At 41.3% G+C, this 12199-nt stretch overlaps 1 protein-coding gene across 2 annotated transcripts in view; it reads right to left on the bottom strand.

Annotated features, from left to right (window-relative positions):
- Positions 1 to 34: 34 nt before the first annotated feature.
- Positions 35 to 12199, bottom strand: part of znf1035 (zinc finger protein 1035) — a 34961-nt gene continuing 22796 nt past the window's right edge. For both annotated transcript variants that reach the window (XM_087177561.1, XM_023419817.2), the window contains exons 3-4: positions 9619 to 9676; positions 35 to 9528 (exon numbers count right to left, since the gene is read on the bottom strand). In XM_087177561.1, coding sequence (XP_087033687.1) covers positions 704 to 9496 — 8793 coding nt within the window. In that variant the 5' untranslated portion in view covers positions 9497 to 9528; positions 9619 to 9676 and the 3' untranslated portion in view covers positions 35 to 703. The remainder of the gene's footprint in view (positions 9529 to 9618; positions 9677 to 12199) is intronic.

Here is a 12199-nt window from a genome sequence, read left to right as displayed (position 1 = left end):
CAGTATACAGAAATTGTAAACAAGACATGCAAAATGATTTTCTAGTTGACTTTACTTCTGAATTGAACGAATCAACTCAAATTTATTAAGAAAAGTAACATCCTAGGGTTGTGAAAATGATATTCAATTACTAATCTTTTGAGTGTCTGTACAAGATACTTATCAATATAAAAAAAAACCCCATGATGAACACAGGAAAATTAACAGAAAATTACAAAATTGTCAATAGTAGACGAATAATCATACTATACAACATACCAGTAGATTAAAACAACTTCTTTGAAGTCTATTTTACATATTGGCAACAAAACTCGCTAAAACTATTCTAAAATAAATGTAAAACATCAGAAATTTCTGACTTTATCCAAGACATTTTATAAACATTTTATCCCATCATGCTTTGTCTGTATTCATCACAGAATATTAAACAGCTTTAAATGACTTTGTCATAGATTTACAAACACTGTCAAGAAACTATGTTGCTAATTTACTGTATACAAATCCCAATATTAGAACTAAAAATATATACACAATGTCAATAGAAACTCAGGAGAAGATACTCTTATCATAGTCACATGAGTCAAGAGCTTTGTAAATAATTGCAGGTGGAGGTACAGTCAGATGTAAGGCATGAAAGGGATTTCAAGTTACTTTAGTTACAGTTATTCAAAGGGAAGATAAAGTAGATGGTATCTAACAATCATTACTGAGAGGAACCAGCATGAGTATTTTGATGTTCTTCTAGTAGATGAGGAAAAGCAAAGGCTTTGTCACATTCTGTGCATTCATATACAACTTCTCCAACGTGACTTTCTTGGTGCTGCTTAAGAAGAGTCCAGTGGCTGAATGACTTGTAGCACATATCACAGCGGTACTTTCCACCCTCTTTTTCAGCGTGCAGTCTCATATGCAAAGACAGATCTTGTGCTGTATTGAATTCGGTGTGGCACTGGATACATTTCAACTTGATTTCAGCCAACTGAGCTGCGCTTTGAGCAGCCGATTTTAAACGATGCCGTCGCTCGTGTTCTTTAAGGTACCTCCGCAATGCAAACGTTTTTCCACAAAGTTCACATTTGAACGGCTTCTCAATTAGGTGTTTATTTTGGTGCTCCAACAGACCACTTTTGGAGGAGAACTGCATTGAGCAGTGAGCGCAATTGTACAAGTCCTCCCCAGTAACATCGATCTCCTCCTCGTCTCCTGGAGGGGACGCCTTAGCAGATGGATTTGAGTATATGGACTCAGTTATTGCATGCTGTTGATGGGAACAGTGGTGCTGGTGGAAAGCATCACTTCCCAAAAAGCTCTGGCAACACTCTGTGCATTCATATTCAGCAGCTGATGTCAGATGATGGCGCTCGTGTTCGAGCTTGCTTGTAGAGGGAAGTGTCATACTGCAGATTTTGCATTCAAATGTGTGAGAATGTGTGGGAAAATGACCAATCAGTTCAGTGGCACTGGGAAAACACTGATGGCAAACTGGACATGTAAAATGGTGTGAAAGTCTTCCATCTTTACCTTTATGGTTGTGTTGAATTTCTCCTGCAGTATCAACATGGGTCTTAAGATGGCTGAGGAAGTGCTGAGAGGATGAAAAGCTACTGTTGCACTGGTTACATGGATATTCACTACTTGACCATGACAGCTGATGGGTAGTCCTGTGCTTTTTCAGGTGAGATGCATGCAGAAAATGTTTATCACAGTCTGAACATGAGTATGGTCGCTCTTTGGTTGCCATGCAACCATGTTCTGAGAGTTCCTCTGGGTCTCTGAAGCGTTCATTACAAACACCGCAGCGATATTTAAGTTCTCTGTTGAATAATGATGAGCTTTCAGAGAGTGAAGGAGACTTTCTATACTCTGTCATAGAAAGTGAAGGTGGGGGATGGTCACCTGACTTGGAATGGCTTTTCCGATGCTCAGCTCTACTACTCTTGGAGAGAAACACACGATTGCATATATCACAAGGGAAGTTCTCTTCACGGTGAGTAGTCATGTGTTCTGCTAACTGTGAGGGTCCTGTGAAACTGAAGTGACACTTTGAGCAACGGTATGGACGGCTCTTGCCATGAGTATGCTTATGTTTACGCAGTGCAAAGACAGACACAAAACCCCTGCCGCATGCCTGACACTGAAACTCAGACTTGTGCATTCGTTGATGCTGCTGCAGCTGGGATGCCTGGAAAAAGCATCGACCACATTCCTCACATTCATGTGGTTTTTCACCGAGATGACACCGCTGATGATCCTCAAGACTTTCCGATGTTGGGAATGTCTTGCCACACACATGGCATGGGAAGTATGGTGCAGAGTCTGAGTCACTGTCTTCACTGCCGTTATTTTCATCCTCATCACTTTCACCATTTGTTCTAATTTGACTGCTGGATTGTTGTTCAGTGCTGCTATTTTCCTGTACTGTACTAGCTAGAATCTCCTGCTCTTTTTGATGCCACTTTCTGTAGTGTCGTGTCAGGGATTTTTTGACTGAATAGGCCTTGTTACAGAAACGACAAGTAAATGCATCATCTGGATGGTCTTCACTGTAATGATTACATAAAGATGGTCTTGTCCAAAACCTTTGATGACATAGTTTACAAACATAAGGTCTATTTGGGTCATGATACGTTCTGTGGATTTCAAGATCAGATAAGGTGTAGGATATCTTGGGGCAGTCAGGGCAATGGTATTTCTGGTCAAATCCATGTGTCTTCATATGTTTTTCAAGATTTTTTTGACTAGTGCATACCCGTCCACATTTAGTGCATGTATTGCGCTTTTTCTCTTGTTCCTGTCTTCCATGGTCTTCAAGATGACTAATGAGCAATAAGCCATCTGTGAAGCTCTTATCACATTCTGAACATTGGTACTGCACAGCTTTCTTCTCTGTACTTGAGCTGCTTTGCGCCTCGTTTCCTTCTGAATTTTTGGAGGATTCTTCCATTAAGTCATCCTTGCAGGAAAAGTTGGTCTGCAAAACCCCAGTGCCAGTTGATGTGGAGCCTTCTTTGAACACTAGAACAGAGTCATCAAATGCAAAATCAATCTCTGCTTTCAAAGGGACTTCCAACTGTTTTGTTTTACTTCTCTCCGAAATATGTCCAAACCTACATTTCCTGTAGTGATTACGGTGAAGACTTTTATTCCAAAAGCCTTTTTTGCATGTTTTACAGCTAAAAGGACGCTCCATTGAGTGTACACGCATATGCCCAATTAGTCCAGCTTTACTTCCAAAGGACATGTTGCACTCTGAGCAGAAAAATCGCTGGAGTGCATCACCATCTAGCGCTGTATCTAATTTACAGATTAAATTAGCACCATCACTTAGACGTTCGTCACAAATCTCATCTAAAGGCTCTTCTTTGATGTTGAGTATATTTGACAGGTGGTGCTGTAGGGGTGCAGTAGACACTGGTGGAACCACTGTTTCCAGTTTGTGTGCATTTAAAAAGTGCTCTTGGAGCTGTGAAAAAAGCAAAAACCGAGAACTACAGTATGCACAAGAAAAGCCTTTTGGTGGGCTTTGCGAGGTTGACTGCTGGCTTTTGCAAACTGTTGATTCTGATAAACTTGGAGTTAAGGTGCAATTTTTTTTGTGTTCCTCAAGCTTGACTTTGGAGAAAAATCCGCCACATCGGTCACAGAGCACTTTACTTTGCTGTTGCTTCTTTGTGCACTTTGTGAAATGACGCTGCACATAATCCTTCCTTATAAATCTCTGACCACAATACTCACAGGCATATGGCTTCTCTCCTGTGTGCAGGCGGGTATGCACCCCCAATTGCCAGCTGTTTCCAAAAGCACGGGGACAATAACTACATACATATTTGTACTTTTTGTTAAAACAAGGCTTGATCCTCTGCAGAATTCGACTTCTCACCCCATGAAGCTGTTCTGTCACATTTTCTGTGGGTGGATTAGTTCCCAATGGTAGAGAAGCATTTGTGTCACTGGAGACCTTTCTGCACTTGTTCACCCTCTGATGGTGTTTGAGAGATTTTTCATGAGCGAATGACGAGCCACAGCGTGTGCACTTGAACAACTTTGCAGCATGGAACATGGTGATGTGTCGGGAAAGCTTAGACTGAGCTGAGAAGCTTCTTGAACAGACTTTGCACTCAAATGTCTCCTGCTTTTCGGCAGGCTGAATGCTAAACCTATTTTGCCAACCTTTGCCAACATCATCTAAACTGATTTTGGGAATACAGACTTCCAGTCGTGGTCTTTTCCCCTTACAACGAGTCTGATGTACTTTCAGATGGTCATACCTTGAAAAGCAGCTGTCACAAGCTTTGCAGCGATAAGGTTTCACTTCGTTGTGTGTCAAAATGTGACGTCTCAGGTTTCGCGATTTCAAGAAAGTCTTGGTGCAGAATTTGCACTTGTACTCAGCGTCACCTTCTGCTTGCTTCTGTGTTGCCTCTCTAAGATTTGGCTTGCTCAACAAGTTTGCTTCAGCACCATTTTTGACTTTTGATGGCCCCTCTTTGTAAACTCCATCACAGAAAGCTTCATGCTGCAAACACATTGTCTGACTTCCATATCTGTGGCCACAGTGCATGCATGCATAGGGTTGTATGCCAGTATGTGAAACAAGATGTCTGAAGAGTAACGATCTGTACCTGAACCTCTGTGTACAGTAGGAGCATTTAAACGGAAGCATCTTGGTTGCACTGGACTGTAAAGGCATTTTACAGACACTCTGGTTTGTTGGAGAGGGGCTTTTACTGAAATCACCATTTGAAGATCCAGTGTTGATCTCTGTAGTCCCCCTACAGTTCCTCTGATGTTGATTTAATTTTCTAAAACCAAAGTATTGGCCACATCTTGAGCATAGAAGAAGAGAGTTTGTCTTGTGTCCTCGGAGATGACTTTTCAGGCGGATCTTCTTGCAAAATGACCGTGGACAGTAGGAGCACCGATATGGTCTCTTTGTCTTAGTGTTAGACTCCATTATGACAAAATGCCTCATTTGAGCAGGCAAACACCTCTCGCTGTGAAGTTTAAGGTACAAGTTACGGTAAAACTGTTTTCCACAGTTTGTGCAGGAGAAGGGCTTGTCTCCAGTATGTTTGATCATGTGACGCAGCAAATAGCGGCGACTAGTGAAATTATGTTTGCAAAATGGACATTGGTTTGACGAGGACCCAGATATGTGTGTAAGACAATGTTTTCTTAGAACTTGAGCATCATCAAATACCTCTTTGCATAAGGAACACTGTAGCTGCTTTGGTCCAATCTGCTCTTTTGCAGATTCCAAGGTCGTCCGGGGTTTTGATGGTGCACTCTCTTCAAGCTCAGATGCCTTGTTTTCTCTATTTTTGTGGCTGTCTAGATGCCTAAGGAGATATACAGGATACTGGAATTGTTGATCACAGTCTGGGCATTGAAGCTTTCCCCTTTTCAGATGTGAACTTCTGTGCTGGATTAGTTCTCCAATTGTTGGAAGAATCTTTCTGCAAACAGTACACTGTATCCTCCTCTGGTGAACAATTTTATGACCAATCAGATGGGCATGTTTCTTGAATCCTTTTCCACATTCCAGACAGCGGTATGGTCTTTCACCTCGGTGATTGCGCTCATGTTTCTTCAGTGACTGTGACGTGCTGAAATATTTTCCACAAAACTGACAGCTCAGCACAAGACTGCTATTTGCTTCAGTTGATTTTAAGTTATCCTTATTATCTTCAGTCTTTGTACTACTTAAAGTGGCTGGTTTAGACATAGAGAACACGGAATTCCTGTACCTGAACATTTTGCCAGTGAGCTTAAACAACTCATGTTTTTTCATATGTCTGTATTTTCCAGAAGCATGATAAAAAACCGCTGGACAAAGATTGCATTTATAACGTGGAACAAGCTTGGGGGCTGTTATAGCTGGGCTTTCTTGTTTTTTCTGCTCATTTATTTTTGACTGTGTTTTCTGTTCATTTTCCTTTGATGGTATTTTCTGTTCATGTTCCTCTGACAGTGCTTTCAGGTCATTTTCCTTTGACCAAGTTTTAAGGTCAATTTCCTTTGACTGTGTTTTCTGCTCACTTTCCTTTGATTTTTTCTGTTCAACCATAGGCCTCAACTTTGCTCTCTCTTTTGCAAGCCGATTAAGACATTCTCTGAGGCATATTGCCTTAATATGTCTATATCGGTTGGATGGTAAAGTAAAAGTAGCGTGGCACAAGGGACAGCGATATTTACCAGAAACTTTTTCTTTGCCACCACATACTGTATCTTTGACACAATCACGCAAATGTCGAGCCCTGTTGTAGGAATACTTGAAAAGCCGCGGACAAAGAGGGCATTTATATTTTCCTTTCGTCTCATTCTCTGCTTTTTGAGTTTCATCACCACTGAGCTTTGTTGCACACTGACTTGATGAAACTGCCAAACTCTTTCCCTTGTGGCAGGTGTAGAAGTGCTTTTTGGCCTTCTCTGCAATTGAGAAGCTTTTACCACATAACCTACACAGATTAGTCTTGGAAATGTCAACAAGCTTTACATAACATTCGGGCAGATTTGCATATGGTTTGTTCTGTACCAAGTCCTCTTGTGGTGGTGTTTTAGTTCCAGCGGTAGCAGCATCAGAATTTGTAACTAGAAGTTTCTCAGGCTTGCATCTACCAGGTATACGCTTGTGTCTGTGCAACGTACCAGCCTGTGCAAAATATAATCCACATTCATTACACTTAAAAGGTGTTTTGCCAGTGTGGGTTCGCATATGTCTGATATACTGAACTAGTTTTGAAAATATGAGTTTACATTTGATGCACCTGTGGCGGCCGTGCCGTTTTCTTTTCTTCTGTAAACTACAATTAGAGGGGAGCTGAAGGCTTTCTTTGGTGACATCACACACATGTTTTTCTGCTTGCTCACTCCTCATCAGATAGAGATTGCAAGTCTTGCAAAACTGAAAATTATGCACTGACCGGCAAGAATGGTGGTGTTCAATTAGACTATTTACATTGTGTGTGATGTGTTGGCAATATCTGCAACGATATGAGTTACTCATTCCATTTTCTGACTCTAAGGTCTTCAATATTACAACAGGTTGCAGATAGTTTCTCATTTCTGTAGAACATTGTAGTTGAGGTATTTGTCCTTCTGAGTGTTCAACACTGTTCTTGTCACGTCTGGCCATGAATAATTCTTTAGATTTACACGTGACAAGTCTTGCTTCATCTGTGTCACATGAAGAGTCTTCTCTTGACAGAGGTTCACCATACAGCTTGTCAGGCTGTCCCTCTACAGATGTATCAAACTCTTCAAATGACTCCCTTGCATTTTCTGCAACATCACCAAGACCTTGTGGCTCTAGGGTGCCTGGTGGGGTTTGATTGAGTAACTGTTGCTGAGCTGGAGAATATGTTCCATCTGTATTCTCTGCTGGACATTCCTTTTTTAGAGAGGGATTCATGTCTCTGCTCGAGTTGTTTGACTGCAAGCAGGATTCTAAACTATAAGAAACACTTTGTTCATTACTGTCACTTATCACGACAGGGCTACTACATTCCGGATCTGTAGAAGAGGTTGTATTTTCCTTCTCTGATGGACTTGTCCATTCTTTTTCTACACAAAAGTCTATGTTTGTGGTTGAGCCGTCTGGCTGTAAGCAGGATTCTAGATGACTAGAAACACTCTGCTTGTTATTGTCACTTGTATCAATACAGACACTGCCACTAGTGACATCAGGACCTTTACAGTTGAGATCTGTAGAAGCGGTTGTAGTTTTCTTTGGTAGACTTGTCATTTCCTTTTCAAGAGAGGGATTCATGTCTGTGCTTGAGACATCTGTCTGTAAGATGAATTCTGGATGATCAGCAACACTTTCCTCATTCTTGTGACTAGTATCAATAGAATCACTACAGTTCGGATCTGGAGAAGAACTGGTGTCCGTCTTCTCTGCTGTACCTTTTTCTACACAGGGATTTATGTCGGTGCTGGAGCTGTGTGACTGTAAGCAGGATTCTGCATGACTAGCAACACTTTTCTCTTTCTTGTCACCAGCATCGCTCAAATGACCATCACTCATCTCAGCAGGGCTCCTACCAATATTGTCCTGAGGTACGTTTTTGTGAGACTGATGCTTAGGTAACTGCAAACAAGATTCAACATCATGACTGCTGCCTTTCAAGGTACTTGTGCATTCACTGGGTTCATGAGTAGCATATTTTGAATCTGACACCTTGTTGTTTGGTAGATCTGACGATTTAAAGGTATTTGACTTAATTTTTTTCCCCTCACAGTCAGTTTGCATATTTTCATCTTGACTGTCAGTGGAGTTGGGAAGTGGGCTACTCTCCTCATCAAAAGTATCATTTTCTAATGAATCTGATTCTTTTCTTTCTCTTTTTAGGAGGTTGCTTTTATCCTGCTCCTCCTCATTTTGATCAGGTGTGGAGTTGACACCACCAGATCCCTCATTTTCCTGGTTTAATGATTCCTTCTTTTCCTTTCTTAGGACTTTTTCATCTATGTGATCTTGCTCATTGTTAAATGTAGTCATGATATTTGGAGCAGTTACAGTGATCTGTTCCTTGTCATTGCCATGTGGGCACTGCGCTACTCCATCACCAGTCAAGTTTTCATGGCAACGTATCGAGATGTCTGAATGTTTTCCTGGCATGAGATCTTTCTCTACATCCTCCTTTTGTTTCTGATCCTGACAGCCATCACTATAATTCCTATCCCCTACAGTCTCACTTCCTGTAGTTGTCACCATGTTAGAAGATGTAAAGGACTGATTGTGTCCTGTGTGAGATTTGACAGATTCTTCTGGATTTTCCATCTTGTCTTGTGAACATTCAACTATGACTTCTGCTGCTTTCACATTTGATGGACTTGGCAAAACAACATTAGCCTTTGACATATCAGGGCACCGACTCTCAGTTGGCAACATATTTCTAGTTTGGCTGAAAAGCCTTTCGGGTGAATGGGGTTTTGTACTAACATCAGTTTTAGGTTTTGGAACTGAATTACTTGCCATGAATTTACAAGAGGGCCTTGTTTCACCAACATCTGCATCTGAGCAGCTGCTAACATCCGAGTAGTCCTCAAGAAATGATGTAGCTAGCATTCCACAGTCTTGCTTAAGTCCTTGTAAATCTGTTGCAAATGATGAAGGAAAAGATCCTGATGCCGATAATCCATCTGTGGCAAAGTCTGAGATATCACTATTTCCACAACTTGGCAAGTAATCTTTGTCCATTTGTTCTCCATCAGCTTGCCATTGTGTTTCCTTGTAGTATTTTTGATAAACACAGTCTGAACTAGGATTTCCAATACTAGGATTTGAGTAATAGTTCATGTTGAAGTTTGAGTTTGTAGCAGGGACTTCATTTGAAGCTGCTGTGTCGGTGAAGTCATGATGTCCAATGAAATTTTCTAAGTGTTGCGAAAGACTTCCTTCTGACTCTGATGTCCTTCTCAAAGTGCTTGGATCAGATGATAGTGGTGGGAGGTTATGGTAGTATGAATCCCACTCATGAGCCATTCTCAGCATGGACTGGAAGGTAGGGTTTATTTTACCCAATCCTGAAAACACAGAGAAGCAAAGCTGTAAAAGAAATTACAATCCATATCATACAAAGAAATGCGCACAATGATTGGAAAGAAAAATGTCACCTCTTCTTGGAAATGCAAGGACTACCCGGGATGATGTGAATTACATCCCACTGGAGACCTGTATAAAAAAGGATTATTTCTATTAATGTGAACACTTTAAAGACGCACCCTTTAAAGAAAATAAATAAATAAATAAATAAATAAATAAAAAGGAACAAAGCAAAAAAGCAAAAAACCTGGTCCTACTAGGTACAAGACAGGTCTTGGAGAGGGCAGTGCTAGAAAACTCAAGAGTCACATAGCTGGATTACTGCAACAATCACATAGACAACAACATAAACCTGAATATGGGTAACTGAATGGAATGGCCTGCCTGATTTGAACCAGATTGGTGCTTCATTAATGCGCTTCTGTGCTAGTCAATGGCTCTCAAAAACATGGACACCTTAGGGCAATGACTGACCATTGCCTTTGTAGTGATTTCATCAAATCTGGGGCTCATGTCTTTGTAACATGTTTGAAGAGTGGAGCAGAGGTCAACTGATCACTATTTAGCGTGATTGGGCAGAGAAGACTACCAGACAGACCTGGGAAGCCCAAATGTGTTGTGAAAACTATTTAGGAAAACCTGGCAGCATGCCTGTTTGCAAGGTCTTCAGCTCTGACCTCCTGAAGAACTTTTTCTCTATATTCCAGGGACAATGAATCAAAGTGGGCTATGTTCAAATCTTACAATGATGATATGGACCAGAAGGTCATCAGTGCCTGTCAAATCTGGAATCCAAGAACCAGTTGGTGCTCACCAACAGCATAAGAAAACCACAAGCTGAAGGTGATGGCTTTTTGGTCTTGGCTGACATATGGAACACCAGAATCAACAAAACAGATCAGGAGGCCGAAAAGACTGCAACTTCTATGGTTGCAGAATAAAAAAACTTGGTGAGGCCTTTTTTTTTAGAGGAGCTTTAGTTAAATGATTTAGTATTCAGGATAAACCTCAAGCCATGTTGTGACATATTTTAAGTATGTGTGAAAAAACGCAGCCACCTCATTCATTGTTATGGGGCCAGTGTGGTGGTACAGTGGGGGTACCAATACATTGGGCTCTGGCCAAAAATAAACAAAAAAACCCCCAAAACAAACAGGGTATTGCTTAGCCAGACAGTTGATCCGGGCTTAACTTTTGCCCAAACACAATGCAATGTCATGTGGCAAGGTGCTGTGTTGGACAAGATGTTGGCCAGACATCCAAGTGAACATTCCCAGTTGATTACTTCGGAATATGAATGCTGTATTTCTACTATTTAGGAATACCTGGTGATTATTGCACCAAAACATAGAATTGCCACTTTACAACATAACAACAGTGAGTCATACAGGTGACTAAAGAGTAACATTTAGTCACCTGTTTCATCAGTGTTATTTGTCTCTCTTGCATGGGTGGGTTGGATTCATCCAAGGCCAGACCAAGAACATGCTTGAATGCTTACATATTCCAACTGGACTGGGAGGGTACTGGTATTCTCATGAGAAGTGGGAGGATATAGCAATGAACAGGGGCATTTGGGCTTTTTAAAGTATATATTTTTTTGGGCTTTTCTTTATGCCTTTATGATAGCACAGTAGAGAAAGACAGGAAATGGGGAGTCAGAGAGAGGGGGAATGACGCATTCGAACCGGGGCCGACTGCAGCGAGGACTGTAGCCTCTACATATGGGGCGCCTGCTCAACCCACTGCGCCACTTGACGCCCTGCATTTAGGCTTTTCAGTATACTACCACTGCAGACCAGACTTGGATAAGCGTCAGCCTTCTATGGGGGAGTCAGGGGACTTGAGAAGGCTGTGCTCACCTCCCACACTCTCTTACAATGGTGGGTGAAGAGGTCCACATCTGATGCTGACATGACACTTCCTCAGCAGTGTTAAGCTAAAGGTAGATACTTGTGCTTTAGCCCCTCCTGTAACAAAGGTCAGTGCTCTAAGAATAGAACAGGATACTACAAACAGTTCAAATCTTCTTAAGTTAGAGCTCAATAAGAAAGAGTCAGATATTTTTCAGCATTTCAGATGATATAATTGAATGGAATCATTAACATGTGTCAACTCATGTTATTTCCTTTCAGAGAAGCATTTCTCAATTACAAAAAAGAGAACGCAAAATCTTAAAGGTGGAGTATGCAATTCTAATCCAATACAGTGAATACCTACTCAGTCCGCTACCTGTCCGTTCGGTTTGTGTGCTGAAAAAAATACTAGTGTTCCTACACAGATGTGGCTGTAAAGATCAAAGTGGTTTGGACTGAGCCACACAAGACTATTCCAGCAAACTACCAACATCGTTCATGTTCATGCACAGGACAAAGGAAAGAAAAGATCCGAGTTGAGAGAGGGGGAAAGGGGAAGTCGGTGCAAGACATGGGAAATCTGGCACATGCTAATGGATAATGCTAATGTAAAAGCTTATCAGGGGAAGGAGAGGAAGAAGTCTACCCTTCTCATTTTTCACTGCCTGACAATGGAGTTTTGAATGGGATTAACTGGGACTGCAGTGGAAATGTTATGGCGAATGCTTGGAAGCAATGTCTACTGGTGGGCGTGTGAATATGCCAATTTAAAAATAAGTTTAAATTGGCAAGATCA

The sequence above is a fragment of the Seriola lalandi genome, unplaced genomic scaffold, assembly GCF_002814215.2.
Source record: "Seriola lalandi dorsalis isolate HSWRI2012SDOR001 ecotype SW California unplaced genomic scaffold, Sedor1 jcf7180002054609, whole genome shotgun sequence".
In the NCBI taxonomy this organism is placed as follows: domain Eukaryota; kingdom Metazoa; phylum Chordata; class Actinopteri; order Carangiformes; family Carangidae; genus Seriola; species Seriola lalandi.
The sequence above is the reverse complement of the archived record's forward strand: the minus strand, read 5'-3'. Positions and strand labels throughout refer to the sequence as shown.